At 44.3% G+C, this 14,319-nt stretch overlaps 1 protein-coding gene across 5 annotated transcripts in view; it reads left to right on the top strand.

Annotated features, from left to right (window-relative positions):
- Positions 1-841: 841 nt before the first annotated feature.
- The window catches only part of TDRD3 (tudor domain containing 3), a 268,552-nt gene continuing 255,074 nt past the window's right edge, over positions 842-14,319 (top strand). Inside the window, exon 1 of one of the 5 annotated variants that reach the window (XM_038395206.2) lies at positions 842-991. In XM_038395206.2, coding sequence (XP_038251134.1) covers positions 951-991 — 41 coding nt within the window. In that variant the 5' untranslated portion in view covers positions 842-950. The remainder of the gene's footprint in view (positions 992-14,319) is intronic. The other 4 variants (XM_038395217.2, XM_043504575.1, XM_043504574.1 and 1 more) reach the window with 4 other exon arrangements.

Here is a 14,319-nt window from a genome sequence, read left to right on the forward strand (position 1 = left end):
TGGGCTCAGGGATGCGGCGGAGGGCTTGGGGCTCATCAGGCCAGCCCTGCGCGGGAGGCTGGGCTGGAGCTCAGGCTAGCCTCAGCCACGGTCCTGTTTTCCCTTTGGGAACGATGCTCACCTTAGCCCTGCGTTGCTGAAAGGCCGCCCTCTCCGGGCAGCCTCCCCCAGGCAGCAGTTTGCACCATTATCTAAGTGCTGGGAGCTGGCGTTACAGCCCTGGGCAGGCCCTGGCCCGGTGCGGCCTGGGGGGCCCACGCTACCTCCCCCATTGTTTTATTTACGCACAGAGGTCGGGGCCCCCCCATGCTCCTGACTCTGGCACAGCTGCCCCCCGGGCACGAGCTCAGAGCAGGGCCGCCGGAGCAGGCGAGCTCGCCTACAAACTGTCTTCTGCCATCCAGGGCGTTCACTTCATTCCCGCCCTGCCCGGGTGTGTGTGTGTGTGTGTGTGGGGCGGGGTGTGTGTGTGAGAGACAATAACCTCCGAGCCCCCCACACACACACACACACACTTCTCGTGGCCGAGCCACGCCGCCCGTGGGCTCCGCTGCCAACATCCGCCATCACCGGCGGGAGCCGGACGCTCAAATCACCCCACGGAGCCCCCCGCTAGCGCCGCCTCGTCGGCCCGTCCCCGTGACGGCGGCCTGGCCGGGGGCGCCGGGTCCGCGCCTCCTCAGGAGCGGGGCGGCTGGAGCCTCCCCCGGCCCGGCGGCTTTGCTCGCTTGCGAGCGGCGGGCTCTGCGCCGGGGCCGCCGCCGCCTCTAGCCGGCGAGCTGGGCCCAGAGCCGGCGGGGGCGCGGCCCTCAGCCGGGAGGGGCGGGCCGGGCCACGCGGCTCCTCCCCCGCAGCGGCTGCCGCTGCCCGCCCCCGGTACGGGCCCAGCCGGCCGCCCAGCGCCGCGGCAAGTTTGCGGGAAGCTGCAGCCGCCGCCGCCGAGGGCCACCATGGCTGGCGGGGCGAGCTCCGCGCTCTCGGAGTCCGGCTGGTAAGTGGGGCCGCTCCGCTGTGCGGCTCCGTGGGGCCGATGGGGGGACCCGGGGCCTGCCTGGAGGGTCGGGGCTGGGCTGGGCTGGGCTGGGCGGCGGCGGCTGCTCTAGGCCTCTCTGGTTCCTGCCCCTTTCCACCCTGACAGTAGGTGCCTCCCCCCCCGCCTTGTGAGAGGGGCAGGAAGTGCTTGGGGTGGGGGAAGATGGGTCGCTTTCGCATTTGAATGGCAGCTATTGATGTGACCTTTCTGGGTGACTCCGAGGGGATGCGTTAGGCACAGTCCCTGAGCAGAAGATCCAGGGACCAGCCCTGGTATTCTGTTTCTCAGGTTCCCCTGTTTATGCAGTGAAGGGTTGATCTTGTCCTGCAGGTTTCCTGCTTGTTACATGGGTAGGTGGGCTGTAGTTGTTTCTACTTGCAGAGGCGTGGTGTGGCTTTTTTAGTTATTTTGTGCACCTGGGCAGTGGGTTCCCTTCATCACCTCCCGTAAATGAAACAGAAAGTAAGGTTAACAACACTTAATGAAGTAAGTTTCCCAGCCTCCCTCAGAGTTGGTATTATTGAGCTAATGTTACAGAAATGGTCACAGGGCAAAGCTGAATGCACCAGGAAGTTGTCTTATCTAAATTCGTAGGCCTTGTGTAGTCTACTCCAGTCTTTCTCTGAACAGGTTCCTCTCATGGCTAACGGTGATGTTTGGAAAAAGAAAAGGAGTACTTGTGGCACCTTAGAGACTAACGAATTTATTAGAGCATAAGCTTTCGTGAGCTGCAGCTCACTTCATCGGATGCATTTGGTGGTTTTTTTTCCACCAAATGTATCCGATGAAGTGAGCTGTAGCTCACGAAAGCTTATGCTCAAATAAATTCGTTAGTCTCTAAGGTGCCACAAATACTGCTTTTCTTTTTGCGAATACAGACTAACACGGCTGCTACTCTGAAACCCGTGATGTTTGGGTGCAGCTCCATGGTAACAACAGTGGGAATGCTGATTTAGACAGGGTTCTTAACAGCCCATGGTAGTTTTTACTGAAATGTCAGACATGCTGCAAATAGATTTAGTTGAGATGTAGTTAAAACACTGTAGGCACATGCCTTAATGGACCACTAATACTACTACTGGTTGTGCTGCATGGGTAGGAAACTCTTTTTATTTAAAAAAGGGGCCTAGTGTAGACAAAGCTATAGGGAGGACAGTTTTAGGACTAGAACCCAGGAATCGTGACTCTCTCCAGTTTGTGCTAACCATTAGACATATTACTTCTCTCAAAAAGCAACACTTACCAGACTAAGCACATTTTCCAATACAAATCATACACATACTCACCAGGGTATGGGTTAGTATTATTTATTTACTAGTTTAGACTTTTTTTCTTGACTATTTTACAACACTTTTGTAAAAATGAGCACACCTTGAAATATCTGCTCATTGTAAAAATTAGTAATTTAGGTCTAGTTTGGAAAATTACTATAGTACATGCATAAATGTCAAGCATGTGAGTAGGCTCATTGATTTGAGTGGAATACTTGCTTAAAATCCCACATGCTTAAAATATAGCATGTACTTCCTTCCTTCCTGTGTTTTGTTGGATTGGGGTCTTAGAGTACCTAAATTTATTGCTGCCACTTCAAAAGGATCACAACAAAGGTCACATTTTAATTGCTGGAGCTTATATACTGTAACACCTATACTGGTTCTTGAAATTTTAATTCAAAGTTCAGTTTCTGGAGAAAATAATCTATGGGAAGACTGTAAATCTGCTGATCTGTGAACTTTCTGCTCCTACAAACTTGTATTGCCTTTGAAATAACCTGCTATTCTTTTATGGAATCATTGATCAAACTGAGAAGCTGAGGTGTCTTGCTTGGTCTGCTTCTCTGCAGATGCTTGGCTAAGGAGTAAAGGTGCTAATTTCAGAAATTATATTCTTTTAACGCTATTCTAGTGTGCAGACTTCAATACACAGGGTCATGACTCTTGGCCACTAGAGGTTAGGCACTAAAGGTAACTTAATTTTAATAACTGTATTGAAGGAACTGTATCAGCAATTATAAGCTGAAACTAACCAACTTTTCAGGCAAGTAGTTTATACTTTCATACTTAAGTTTTTTGTTTTCTGGTGTCTTATTATGCGGTATATAGATATAGTTTTATCAGAGTAGAGAGGTTATTTGCTTCTGTATTTGGCACTAGTGCAACTGCTGCTTGAATATTGGAATGTCCAGTTCTGGGGTCCACAAGTCAAGAAGGATATTAAAAAATTGAAGTTAGTTAAGAAAAGAGCCATGATAATAATTAGAGGATTAAAAAACATGCCCTGTAGTGATAGATTCGAGCACTGTCTATTTAATTCAACAAAGAGAAAGTTAAGGGATGACTTGATTACAGTCTGTAAGAACCTACATGGGGAGCAAATATTTAATAATGGGCTCTACAGTCCAGCAGAGGAAGATATAACATGATCCAATGGCTGGACATTGAAGCTAGACAAATTCAGACTAGAAATGGGATGTAAATTTTTAAGAGTGAAAGTAATTAACTATTGGAATAATTTACAAAATGTTGTGGTCGATTCTCTATTACTGGCCATTTTTAAAGTCAAAATTGGATTTTTTTCTAAAAGCTATGCTCTAGGAATTATTTTGGGGGAATTTCTGTGGCCTCTGTTACACAGGTGATCAGACTAGATGACCACAATGGTTCCTCTTTGGCTTGGAATCTGTGAATTTAAAATATTAGTCTTAACACACACATTGACATTTTTAGGCTGCTGCCACTTTTCTGTTTTGACAGTCAAATGAATGTAGTGTTAATAAGATGGCTTGTTGATATTTGTACTGTAAATAGAAAAATTTTCCAAACATGTTAGTGGCTAGCTTATATTAAATAACTGAAATGATTCACACAGTTTGCAGTGTGTGCCCTGGGCCTTGGCAAGCTACAGCATTGGGGAGTGGCTGATGTGCTTAAGTATTTGATTTGTGCCCTCATGATGTTGCAGGAGGTGAGCCAGTGGTGGGTAGTGGGCTGACTGCCAGGCACTGCTCAGTCACTAGCGGCATGTTGTGGCCTAGTCTTATTGGGGGGCCATCATATAGGAAAGAAGTGAATGCACGTGGTGGGGAGGAGGAGAAAGGGGAGAAGGACTGGCAAGAAGAGAATGAACAACAGAAATATCATTAAATAAACACCCAACTACTTAATTTGTTTTTTCTGCATCTGTACTCAAGATGTTCTACTGTTGTTGCTTTGTGGGGTGTGATATTTTTCCTTGACTCCTCCACCCTCTGATAGTAGCAGCAGTAAGCTTCAAGCAGATTTTAAACAAGTCTTCAGAACTGGTACTTAACTTGGTGTGTTCTGGTCTACGTTAGTAGTTTAAAACATGATCAGCACCAGCTAAATTGCAGCGGTTGCTGGCACCTCTAGTGAGAAGTGGGAACCTTTCCTACTTCAGAGACAAGGTTAAAAGACTCTGTCAAATTCTGTCCCCATGTACACCAGTTGTGCTCTTCTTTACATATATGAAACACCATTGTCTTTTGCAACTGCAATTTAATTAACATATCTGTTGATTTATGAGGCACCCTGCGCTCCAGCTTGCTTTCCCAAATCCTTACTGGTTCTGCTACAGTAACAAGAATTGAGAGTATTAAAAACTAATTGTTGGCGCTGAAGTAAGCAGATATAACTCTAAATACATTTATGGAGCTGATCCGTTGAGTAAGGTGGTGGTGACATTACACAGTTATTTTGCAGAGTAGAACTGCACTTGGGTTTTTTTTAATGTAGGGATATCTTAACCTTTTTTCTAGATAAATGTGTCCATTAAAGAGTGTAGTTTGACATATCCACTTGACTCCATCTTATACACCACCTGCTGCAAGAACTTAAATACTTTTATAAGCACAAAGGGATATTGCAGATATATTATCTGATTCCTGGTAAATAAAACTTAAGATAGAAAAGAAATATCTACGGTACATTCAACTGGAAATGTTAGAGATTTGTCTTGTATATTTGTTTTGGTATTACAAAATTATTTTATTAAATTCTGTGAACATTATATTTATTTGCTGTCAAGTGTAACTTTGGTAATAGTGATCAGTAATTACAGCAGATGTATTTCTTCACCTCATCTGGAAAATTTAGAGATTCAGCCCCCATTCATGTTAGTGTAGTTGTATTTCCTTATGCTGCTGTGGTCAGTCTGGAAATTTTTCCCTTTGGGGGTCCAATAGGAACTTCAGGTAGTATAGGGCTGTGTCATAATTAGTATTGGCAGCGATGGTAGATAAAATCTGAAAAATTCTGCACAGTATTTGTGTGTGTGGTATATATGAAAGAATCTTAAAATTTAATACAACAGAAAAAATTTGTCATTTGGAATCTTGGATTTGAGAATGCCTTAACTTCTTCATGATTTACTTATTTTATGGTGCCCACAAAAAATGAACTGAACCCCAAACGATTATTCTTTTCTCTCTGTTTCCAAGGGTGTCCCCTTTTCTGTTTCTCATTTGGTAAAAGTGTGGGAGTGGGTGTGCCATTGATTTTTAATTCGGCCTTCTTGTGTGCCCAATCTGTGCTCTGAATGAAGCTAGGGTCTTGCGGAAGATGTGTATGTGATGATCCTAAATTACACAACAGGTTTTCCCTCCCCCCCCATCCTAATGCATACACACAAAGTGGCCGATAAAAAGTAGCATGGGAAGCTTTAAATCTGACATTGCTTAATTTTTGAGTGCTTGGCTTTTTAAGCTAAAAAATGATGATAGCATCTCACATTGATGTATGAGATTCAGCAAAAACTATAGGTGAACAGATATATGTGAGGTCAGACCAGTGTTTCCTCTAATTTTTCCCATATATAGGCAGAATGAATTTTATGTGCCCATAACAAAATGTATGTGTTTGACACATTACCTCCATATTGGTGCACATAACAAAATTCATGTGGTGGGGGTGGGGCTGAGCGGTTTGGAGTGTGGGAAGGGGGTCAGGTCTGGGGCAGAGGGTTGGGGTTTGGGGGGGGTTGAGGACTCCGGTGGGGCATGCGGGTTCTGGGGTGGGCTGAGGATGCGGGGTTTGGGGTGCAGGCCTTAACGTGGCTGTGTAGTTGCTGCTGTGTAGAGAGCTCTCCCAGTGCTATAAAAAACCCCCACCTCTACGAGGGATATAGCTACCAGCGCTGAGAGAGCGGCTACCAGCACTGTAGCACTGTCTACACTGCCATGTTACAGTGCTGAAACTTGAAATGCGCGGGGGCGTGTTTTTTTACACCCCTGAGCGAGAAAGTTGCAGCGCTGTAAAGTGGCAGCGTAGACAAGGTCTAAATGTGCCTCACTTTAAAGCAGTTATTGACAAATCTCTCACCACCTTGCTTTATTGTGGACTGTTGCTTCCTAGTTGCTGGGATCACACTGATGTGCTTTCAAGTATGGACGTCAGTGTGTCTTTAGATCATTTGTAACCTACATAACTTTATGTTAAAGTCTTTTTGTATGTCATTTTGTTGCTTTGTTTAAAGGAAATAGTTTTTTTTTAACCTATGTAATTTTGTAGGGTTTTTTAAAGGAAAAAAGTAAAAATATTTAATACTATGTAGCTGTGACACCACCTTCATCATACTTCTGTCAGCAGAGTTTGTACCCTGTTCCTTTAGTGTTGCAGCACATAATCCTGTTGCCACATGAGCTACAGAACTAACTGTATTAGTTGGCAGTAGGAGAAGACTGTTATCCTAGGGTGGTGATTGAACCACTGAAGACAGGTGCTGGATCCAGAAGGTTGTCGCAGAGCCTGGCACACCTTGACTCTTTCACCCTCCCCGCCCTCCTGTCAAGCTGGGGATTGGGCCATGTGATGCTCGTGGAGTGGGATTGGGCCTCTGAGGTTATGTGCTGAGTCTGGATCGTTGCTGCTGATGGAAGCATGACCTGGCTCTCTCCCACAGATGTCTATTGCAGTTGCTCAGACAGCTTCAGGATGGTTCCTAGTGTAGCAGCTGCTACTGCTTTTGTGTGGGCCCAGCCTTAGAATGTTTGTTTTCAGTTTAATATTTTGGCATACTCCCAGAATTTTCCTGAGGAATGCAACTAAGTGGAGGGATAAGGTAATTTTCAACAGTTGTTTATCAGCAAAACTTTAACAGAATTTCATGCGACAAAGGAAATGCACCTCTCTAACCCCAGGGCTTCCTCACTGCCAGATTTCAGTGGCGCTCTATGATAGTGGATGTGTTGGACCTAAAAAAAAAAAAAGTTGCAAATATTTTTTTTTAATGAAAAGTGTTAGGCAACCTAAATGTAGGGCTTGCTACCAGGATCCCCTTTAATAGAAAGCACTGTTTGCCAATAGTTAAAACAAAGGTCATCTATTTGTAAGTATAGGGATAAACTGGGAACATGAGACACCACTCACTGTACGTTAACTGTTGGCAAGTTCTAATTTTTTTCTCACAGGAACAACTGTGCTTTAGTGCTGATTAAAATGTCCATCACTAAATCTGTATTTATAAAGTAATTGTAGGTCTGACTCCTGTTATAACGTACAGGAATCAATGCTGAAATTCCATTCTTTAAAATGTAATCCTAAAATATTACTTAGTCACTTAAAATACATATATTTAACAAATATATTCTTCCGATGTAGTAGTAAATAGTCTACTGTAGTAAAATACTTTTATGAGAACTGAAATACTTTTTCAATACTGGAAGCTCCAATTTTGATATTTTATAATATAGCTGTCGTTCAGGATATATCACTAAAATATAGTACTTGAAAAACATGTAATGTAAGAATCTATCAGGTGGCCATGTACTATTTACACATTATGGTATATCTTAAAATCACTTTTGTAACTGTTTTGATGATAGTTGTTGCACACACATCATGGCTAGAACCATAAAATAATGCTGGAGTATAGCTATTTCAATTAAAAGAAAATAAAAACAACCTCCTTCCACCCAAATCATATGTGAACAGATTGTTGAAATTGACCAGTAAGGTACTCAAAATCATGAAATTGCAATCTTGCATGGTTTGCCTTAATTCTCCCCATTTGTGTGCACTATAATCTTTAATGACAGGAGTATATACTATCCTATGACATTTAAAAACATTCTACAATAATAGGTATGTGTGTAGTATTGGTAATTTTTTTTATATTTGCACTACTTTTGCTGTACTTACACTGATATATCATAATGGTTCAATATGTTCCCTGACTTAAATTTGGTTTGTAGGTACTTTCCTCTGTGGTATGTATTATAATACTTAAGACCCGTAATTTTCGTAGGAGGGTTTGTATCCTCTTTTGTTTGAGATGCACAGAGCAGCAGTACAGAGTGTTACAAAGTGCTTCACATATGTAGCTTTAAGGTCATGGAAAAATGTACCTGTTTATGCATTTGTTATGTATATGGATAATTACATGTTCCCATACTGCTTCTCAAATAATCCAATTTGTTATTTTCCTATAGCCTGGCATGCATTTGTAGCAACTTCTGGGAGTGTATACTATGTGTGTATGCTAAACAGTTAAAGAAGGTCACTTGTATGAAAAGTACAAAAGGGAATCATACCTGAAACTAAGCTAAGCTAATAAGAGCGTATACCCCAATCCTGCAAATGACTACATATGAGTAGTCTTATTGACCAGTGGTGTCCATAGATGATGATTGGAAGATGTATATGTTTCATTGAAATAGTGCTGCAACATGTTACAAAATATAATTTCAGTGAAGGATGCAAGTACTTCTGGAGGCTACAGAAAATCTGGACAACCTTTCAGTCCATTTAACAAAGTGCTTGCAGATCAAATAAGAAAGCTGAAACTAATAATTAAGTATAGAAGGCTTTTCTTCTTTCTACCAATGTTTTAATCAAGAATTTACTTGTGTAGTATTGGTTCAACATTTATTACATATTACATACTATTTCCTTGGTGAAACACACTGTTCTTGGAGTTAATTCCTTTAAAGAGTAAAGAAAATGTTAATTTTAACAATTAGATTTTCAGTTTATTACATGTTAATGGCTTGATAAAACTGTAGATAAAGCTTCTGTGTTGTAGCAAGATCATGACCCAAAACTGAGTCACCAGAATGTATCAGAGAGTTGCATGGGGGCATAGGTTGGGAGAGGGAGGGGAGCGGAATCAGGTATGGATGGGAGGGCTCAGGGGAGGGGTTGTAGAGCCCTCCCCACAGCAGTGTCTCCTGAGGCTCTGATCTTGTGGGATTGATTACACTCTGTTCCCCACTCCAGATGTTCCTACGTGGTGCATGGGATTGCAACAGTGTTCAGTTTGGCCCAGCCACCCCGCTGTTGTAATGATGGGTAGCCAGCCAGGCCAAATTTGAGTGATTGGCTCTGCAACCTCATGTGTGAGTAATGTTGCAACCTGGCACAAATGTGGCATGGCTGGACCGAACCTGAGCAACGCTGTGACTCCCGAGGTCATGATGCCTGGAGCGGGGAGCCAAGCCCAGCCAGACCTGTGGGGCTGGAAATGCCGCTGTGTTACGTACGATGTACTTGTTCTGTTAATGTGTACGTTGTGGGTAAGAAAGACAGTTGGCAGTTTTTCAAAGAGACATTATTAAGGGCACAAGAGCAAACTATTCCACTGCGTAGGAAAGTTAGGAAGTATGGCAAAAGACCACCCTGGCTTAACCAGGAGATCTTCAATGATGTAAAACTCAAAAAAGAGTCCTACAAAAAGTGGAAACTTGGGTCAAATTACAAAGGATTAATATAAACAAATAAGACAAGTATGTAGGGACAAAATTAGAAAAGCCAAGGCACAAAACAAGGTCAAACTAGCTAGGACATAAAAGGAAACAATAAAACAGGTTGGCAACCTATGGCACGCGTGCCGATTTTTAATGGCACGCTGCTGCCGGCCGGTTCCCAGCCGCTGGCCCTGCTTAGCCCGCTGCCGGGGCTGGGCCAGGACCCCGGCAGGCAGTAGTGTGCCATTAAAAATCCTGCCTTCCCGTGGGGGGAAGGTGAAGAAGCTTGGTCCTGCCGGCTGCTGCTGCAGGGCAGGCGACCTCCCCCTCCCCTCCCTCTTCCCCCAGTGTGCTGGGTTCCTGCTCCTCCTCCTCTCCCTCTCTGCCGCCGATCAGCTGATGGCCCTTGCGTGGGAAGGGAAGAAGTGGAGCTGCAGCATGCTCGCTGCTCCGGGGAGGAGATGGAGAAGAGGTGGCCTTGGGGAAGGGGGTGGAATCATGGCGGGGGCTGCAAGGGATATGCCCTGAGCCGCTCTGGGCAGGGGGCTGGGAGCACCCCCACGACCCCAGCCCACACCCCCAGCCTTCTTCCCAGACCCCTACACGCCCCCCCACATCCCTGCCCTGACCCCTGCAACTCCCCATGACCCCAGCCCTGACTCCAGCACCCCCCCCACACCCTATGCCCTGACTCTTGCACCCCCCACATTCCTACCTGCACCCCTTGCACCAAATGGGAGCTGCCCACGTAAGCACTCCACATCCAAACCTCTTGCCCCAACCCTGAGCCCCCTCCCTCATTCTAGCTCCTGGCTGGACCCTGCACCCTAACCCCCAGCCTGCTCCTTCACCCCCAGCCCTGTGCTCAGTGCACTCCCCCCTCAGCTCAGTGCAAAGAGAGAGGAAGAGAATGGGCTAGAACAGGGAGAAGGTAGGTACCCATTCTTCATGGGCAGGGCTGGGATCCCAGACCGGCAGCGGGCTGAGAGGGGCCTGCAGCCGGGACCCTGGCTGGCAGGAGCCAGCGGATGGAACCCCAGACTGGCAGTGGGCTGAGTGACAGTGGGCTGAGTCGCTCAGCCCACTGCCAGTCTGGGGCTCTGGCTGCCGGCCCCTTGCCAGCCGGGATCCTGGCCGCAGGCCCCCGCTCAGCCTGCTGCCGGCCCCTTGCCAGCCGGGGTCCCAGCCGCAGGCCCCCACTCAGCCTGCTGCTGGCCTAGGTGAATGGAACACCGGGCTGGCAGCGTAAGATCAGCGTTTTAATTTAATTTTAAATGAAGCTTCTTAAACATTTTGAAAACCTTGTTTACTTTACATATGACAATAGTGTAGTTATATAATATATAGACTTATAGAGCAAGACCTTCTAAAAAACGTTAAAATATATTACTGACACGCAAAACCTTAAATTAAAGTGAATAAATGAATACTCGGCATACCACTTCTGAAAGGTTGCCAACCCCTGCAATAAAACATTCTACAAATACATTAGAAGCAAGAAGATAACCAAGGACAGAATAGGCCCGTTACTCAATGAGAGGTGAAAGACAATAACAAAAAATGTGGAAATGGCAGAGGTGCTTAATGACTGCTTTGTTTCGGTTTTTACCAAGAAGGTTGATCGCGATTGGATGTCTACCGGAGTGAATGTCAGTGAAAATGAGGTAGGGTCAGAGTCTAAAATAGGGAAAGAACAAATCAAAAAATACTTAAACAAGTTAGATGTCTTTAAATCACCATGGCCTGCTGAAATGCATCCTAGAATACTCAAGGAGCTGATTGAGGAGATATCTGAGCCATTAGCAATTACCTTTGAAAAGTCATGGAAGGTGGGAAACATCCCAGAAGACTTGAAAAGGGCAAATATCATGCCCGTCTATAAAAAGAGAAATGAGGACAACCTGGGGAATTACAGAACAGTCAGCTTAACTTCTGTACCTGTAAAGATAATGGAACAAATAATTAAGCAATCAATTTGCAAACACTTAGAAGATAATAAGGTGATAAATAACAGTCAGCATGGATTTGTCAAAAAATAAATTGTGTCAAACCAATTTGATAGCTTTCTTTGACAGAGTAACAAGCCTTGTGGATGGGAGGGAAGCGGTAGATGTGGTATATCTTGACTTTAGTGAGGCTTTTGATACTGTCTTTCTTGACCTGCTCATAAGCAAACTAGGGAAATAAAACCTAGATGGAGCTAATATAAGCTGGGTGCATAACTGGTTGGAAAATCGCTCCCAGAGAGTAATTATCAGTGGATCACAGTCATGCTGGAAGGGCATAATGAGTGAAGTTCCACAGAGATCGGTTCTGGATCCAGTTCTGTTGAATATCTTCATCAGTGATTTAGATAATGGCATAGAGAGTACACTTATAAAGTTGTTGCGAACCGTACCAAGTTGTTGCGAACCATACCAAGCTGGGAGTGGTTGCAAGTGCTTTGGAGGATAGGATTAAAATTCAAAATGGTCTGGACAAACTGGAGATCTGACGTAAATAGGATGAAATTCAATAAGGACAAATGCCAAGTACTCCACTTAGGAAGGAACAATCAGTTCCATGCATACAAAATGGGAAATGACTGCAGAAAGGGATATGGGGGTCATAGTGGATCAAAAGCTAAATATGAGTCAACAGTGGAACGCTGTTGCAAAAAAAGCAAACATCATTCTGGGATGTATTAGCAGGAGTACTGTAAGCAGGACACGAGAAGTAATTCTTCCACTCTAGTCTGCGCTGATTAGGCCTCAGCTGGAGTATTGTGTCCAGTTCTGGGTGCCATATTTCAGGAAAGATGTGGACAAATTGGAGAAAGTCCAGAGAAAAGCAACAAAAATGATTAAAGGTCTAGAAAACAGAACCTGTGGGGAAGATGGAAAAAATTAAGTTTATTTAGTCTGGAGAAGAGAAGATTGAGAGGGGACATAACAGTTTTAAAGTACATAAAAGGTTGTTATAAGGAGGAGGGAGAAAAGTTTTTCTTCTTAACCTCTAAGGATAGGACAAGAAGCAATGGGCTTAAATTGCAGCAAGGGAGGTTTAGGTTGAACAGTAGGAAGAGCTTCCTAACTGTCAGAGTGGTTAGGTACTGGAATAAATTGCTTAGGGAGGTTTTTTAAATTGCTTAGGAATTTCCATCATTGGGGATTTTTCAGAGCAAGTTGGACAAACACCTGTCAGGGATGGTCTAGATCAGTGGTTCTCAAAGCTTGTCCGCCGCTTGTTCAGGGAAAGCCCCTGGTGCGCTGGACCGGTTTATTTAACTGCTGCGTCCACAGGTTCGGCCGATCGCGGCCCCACTGGCCGCGATTCGCCGCCCTAGGCCAATGGGGGCTGCGGGAAGTGGTGCGGGCCGAGGGATGTGCTGGCCGCCCTTCTCGCAGCCCCCATTGGCCTGGAGCTGCAAACCGTGGCCAGTGGGAGCCGTGATCAGCCGAACCTGCGGACGCGGTACGTAAACAAACTGGTCTGGCATGCCAGGGGCTTTCCCTGAGCAAGCAGTGGACCGGCTAGATAATATTTAGACCTGACATAAGTGCAGGGGACAGGACTAGATGATCTCTCAAGGTCCCTTCCTGTTCTATGATTCTATGAAATATTTAGTAAGTGAGACTATTTTGCACTATATCTGTTTACTGAGTTGTAACAGGCTACCAAGGTTTACAAATGTGTCCTGAGCTCTAAAAGTTTGAGGACCACTGTTATATCACATTCATACTTCTTTTATATTAGAAATGATCAATTTTGCTTCAGTTCTGTAGTCTGAAATACAACTATCCGTAAGAAAACTCGTAGAGAAGATCTCTCTTGTCGTATAAATGCCTACACTTTATTATTGCTAGGGTCAATGCATAAAGTTTATGGAGGAAGTTTTCAAAAGTACAAAGGGTAATTGGGTGCCTATCTGCTCTTGTGCCTTTGAAAATCTTCTCCCCCCTCCCCATGCTAAACTGCAGTATCACAGCATAGAAAGAGGTTTTAGTTTTAAGGTTGAAATGTTTAATTCTAATTCACTGTTTAGGGCCCCATTCATACTGCCATTCTAAACTCTAGAGTCTATACCCAGCTCTCCTGTGTCTTTATGTATGACCCAAGGAAAGTCATGGAACTGCCTTATCTGATTATGCTTGCCAACTTTTTAAAAGACTTTTTGAGATTTACAATGGAAGAACCCTATATAAGTGCTAAGAATTTTTATTCAGTGATGTTAGAGGCCAGTGCAGGAGTGGGAGAAGAAAGTGGGTTATTTTCAGGGATCTGTTTGTGACTTTATTCACAGCAGCAGTTTTTTGAGTAAGTCTAATAATGAGTCTGAAGTGATGAGGGAATTTGGGAATATTGAGAGGAGCCTCAGATAAAAAAACCAGTGTTTTGTAATATCATGAGTGAGAATTCCTTTGCCTCATTTGAGAGAGAAATTTCTTCAAAACAAGTTCCGGGAACTATGAATATGTGTACTACTTTCCCTATCTTCAGAGAAACTCAGCTAGGTGTATCTTACTGAATTTTTGAAGGTTTGGATATGGCGCACATCAAATGTCTATATTTCTTTGTGTGTATATATTTTAATAGCCTCAAGAGAATG

The sequence above is a fragment of the Dermochelys coriacea genome, chromosome 1 (assembly GCF_009764565.3).
Source record: "Dermochelys coriacea isolate rDerCor1 chromosome 1, rDerCor1.pri.v4, whole genome shotgun sequence".
NCBI lineage: Eukaryota > Metazoa > Chordata > Testudines > Dermochelyidae > Dermochelys > Dermochelys coriacea.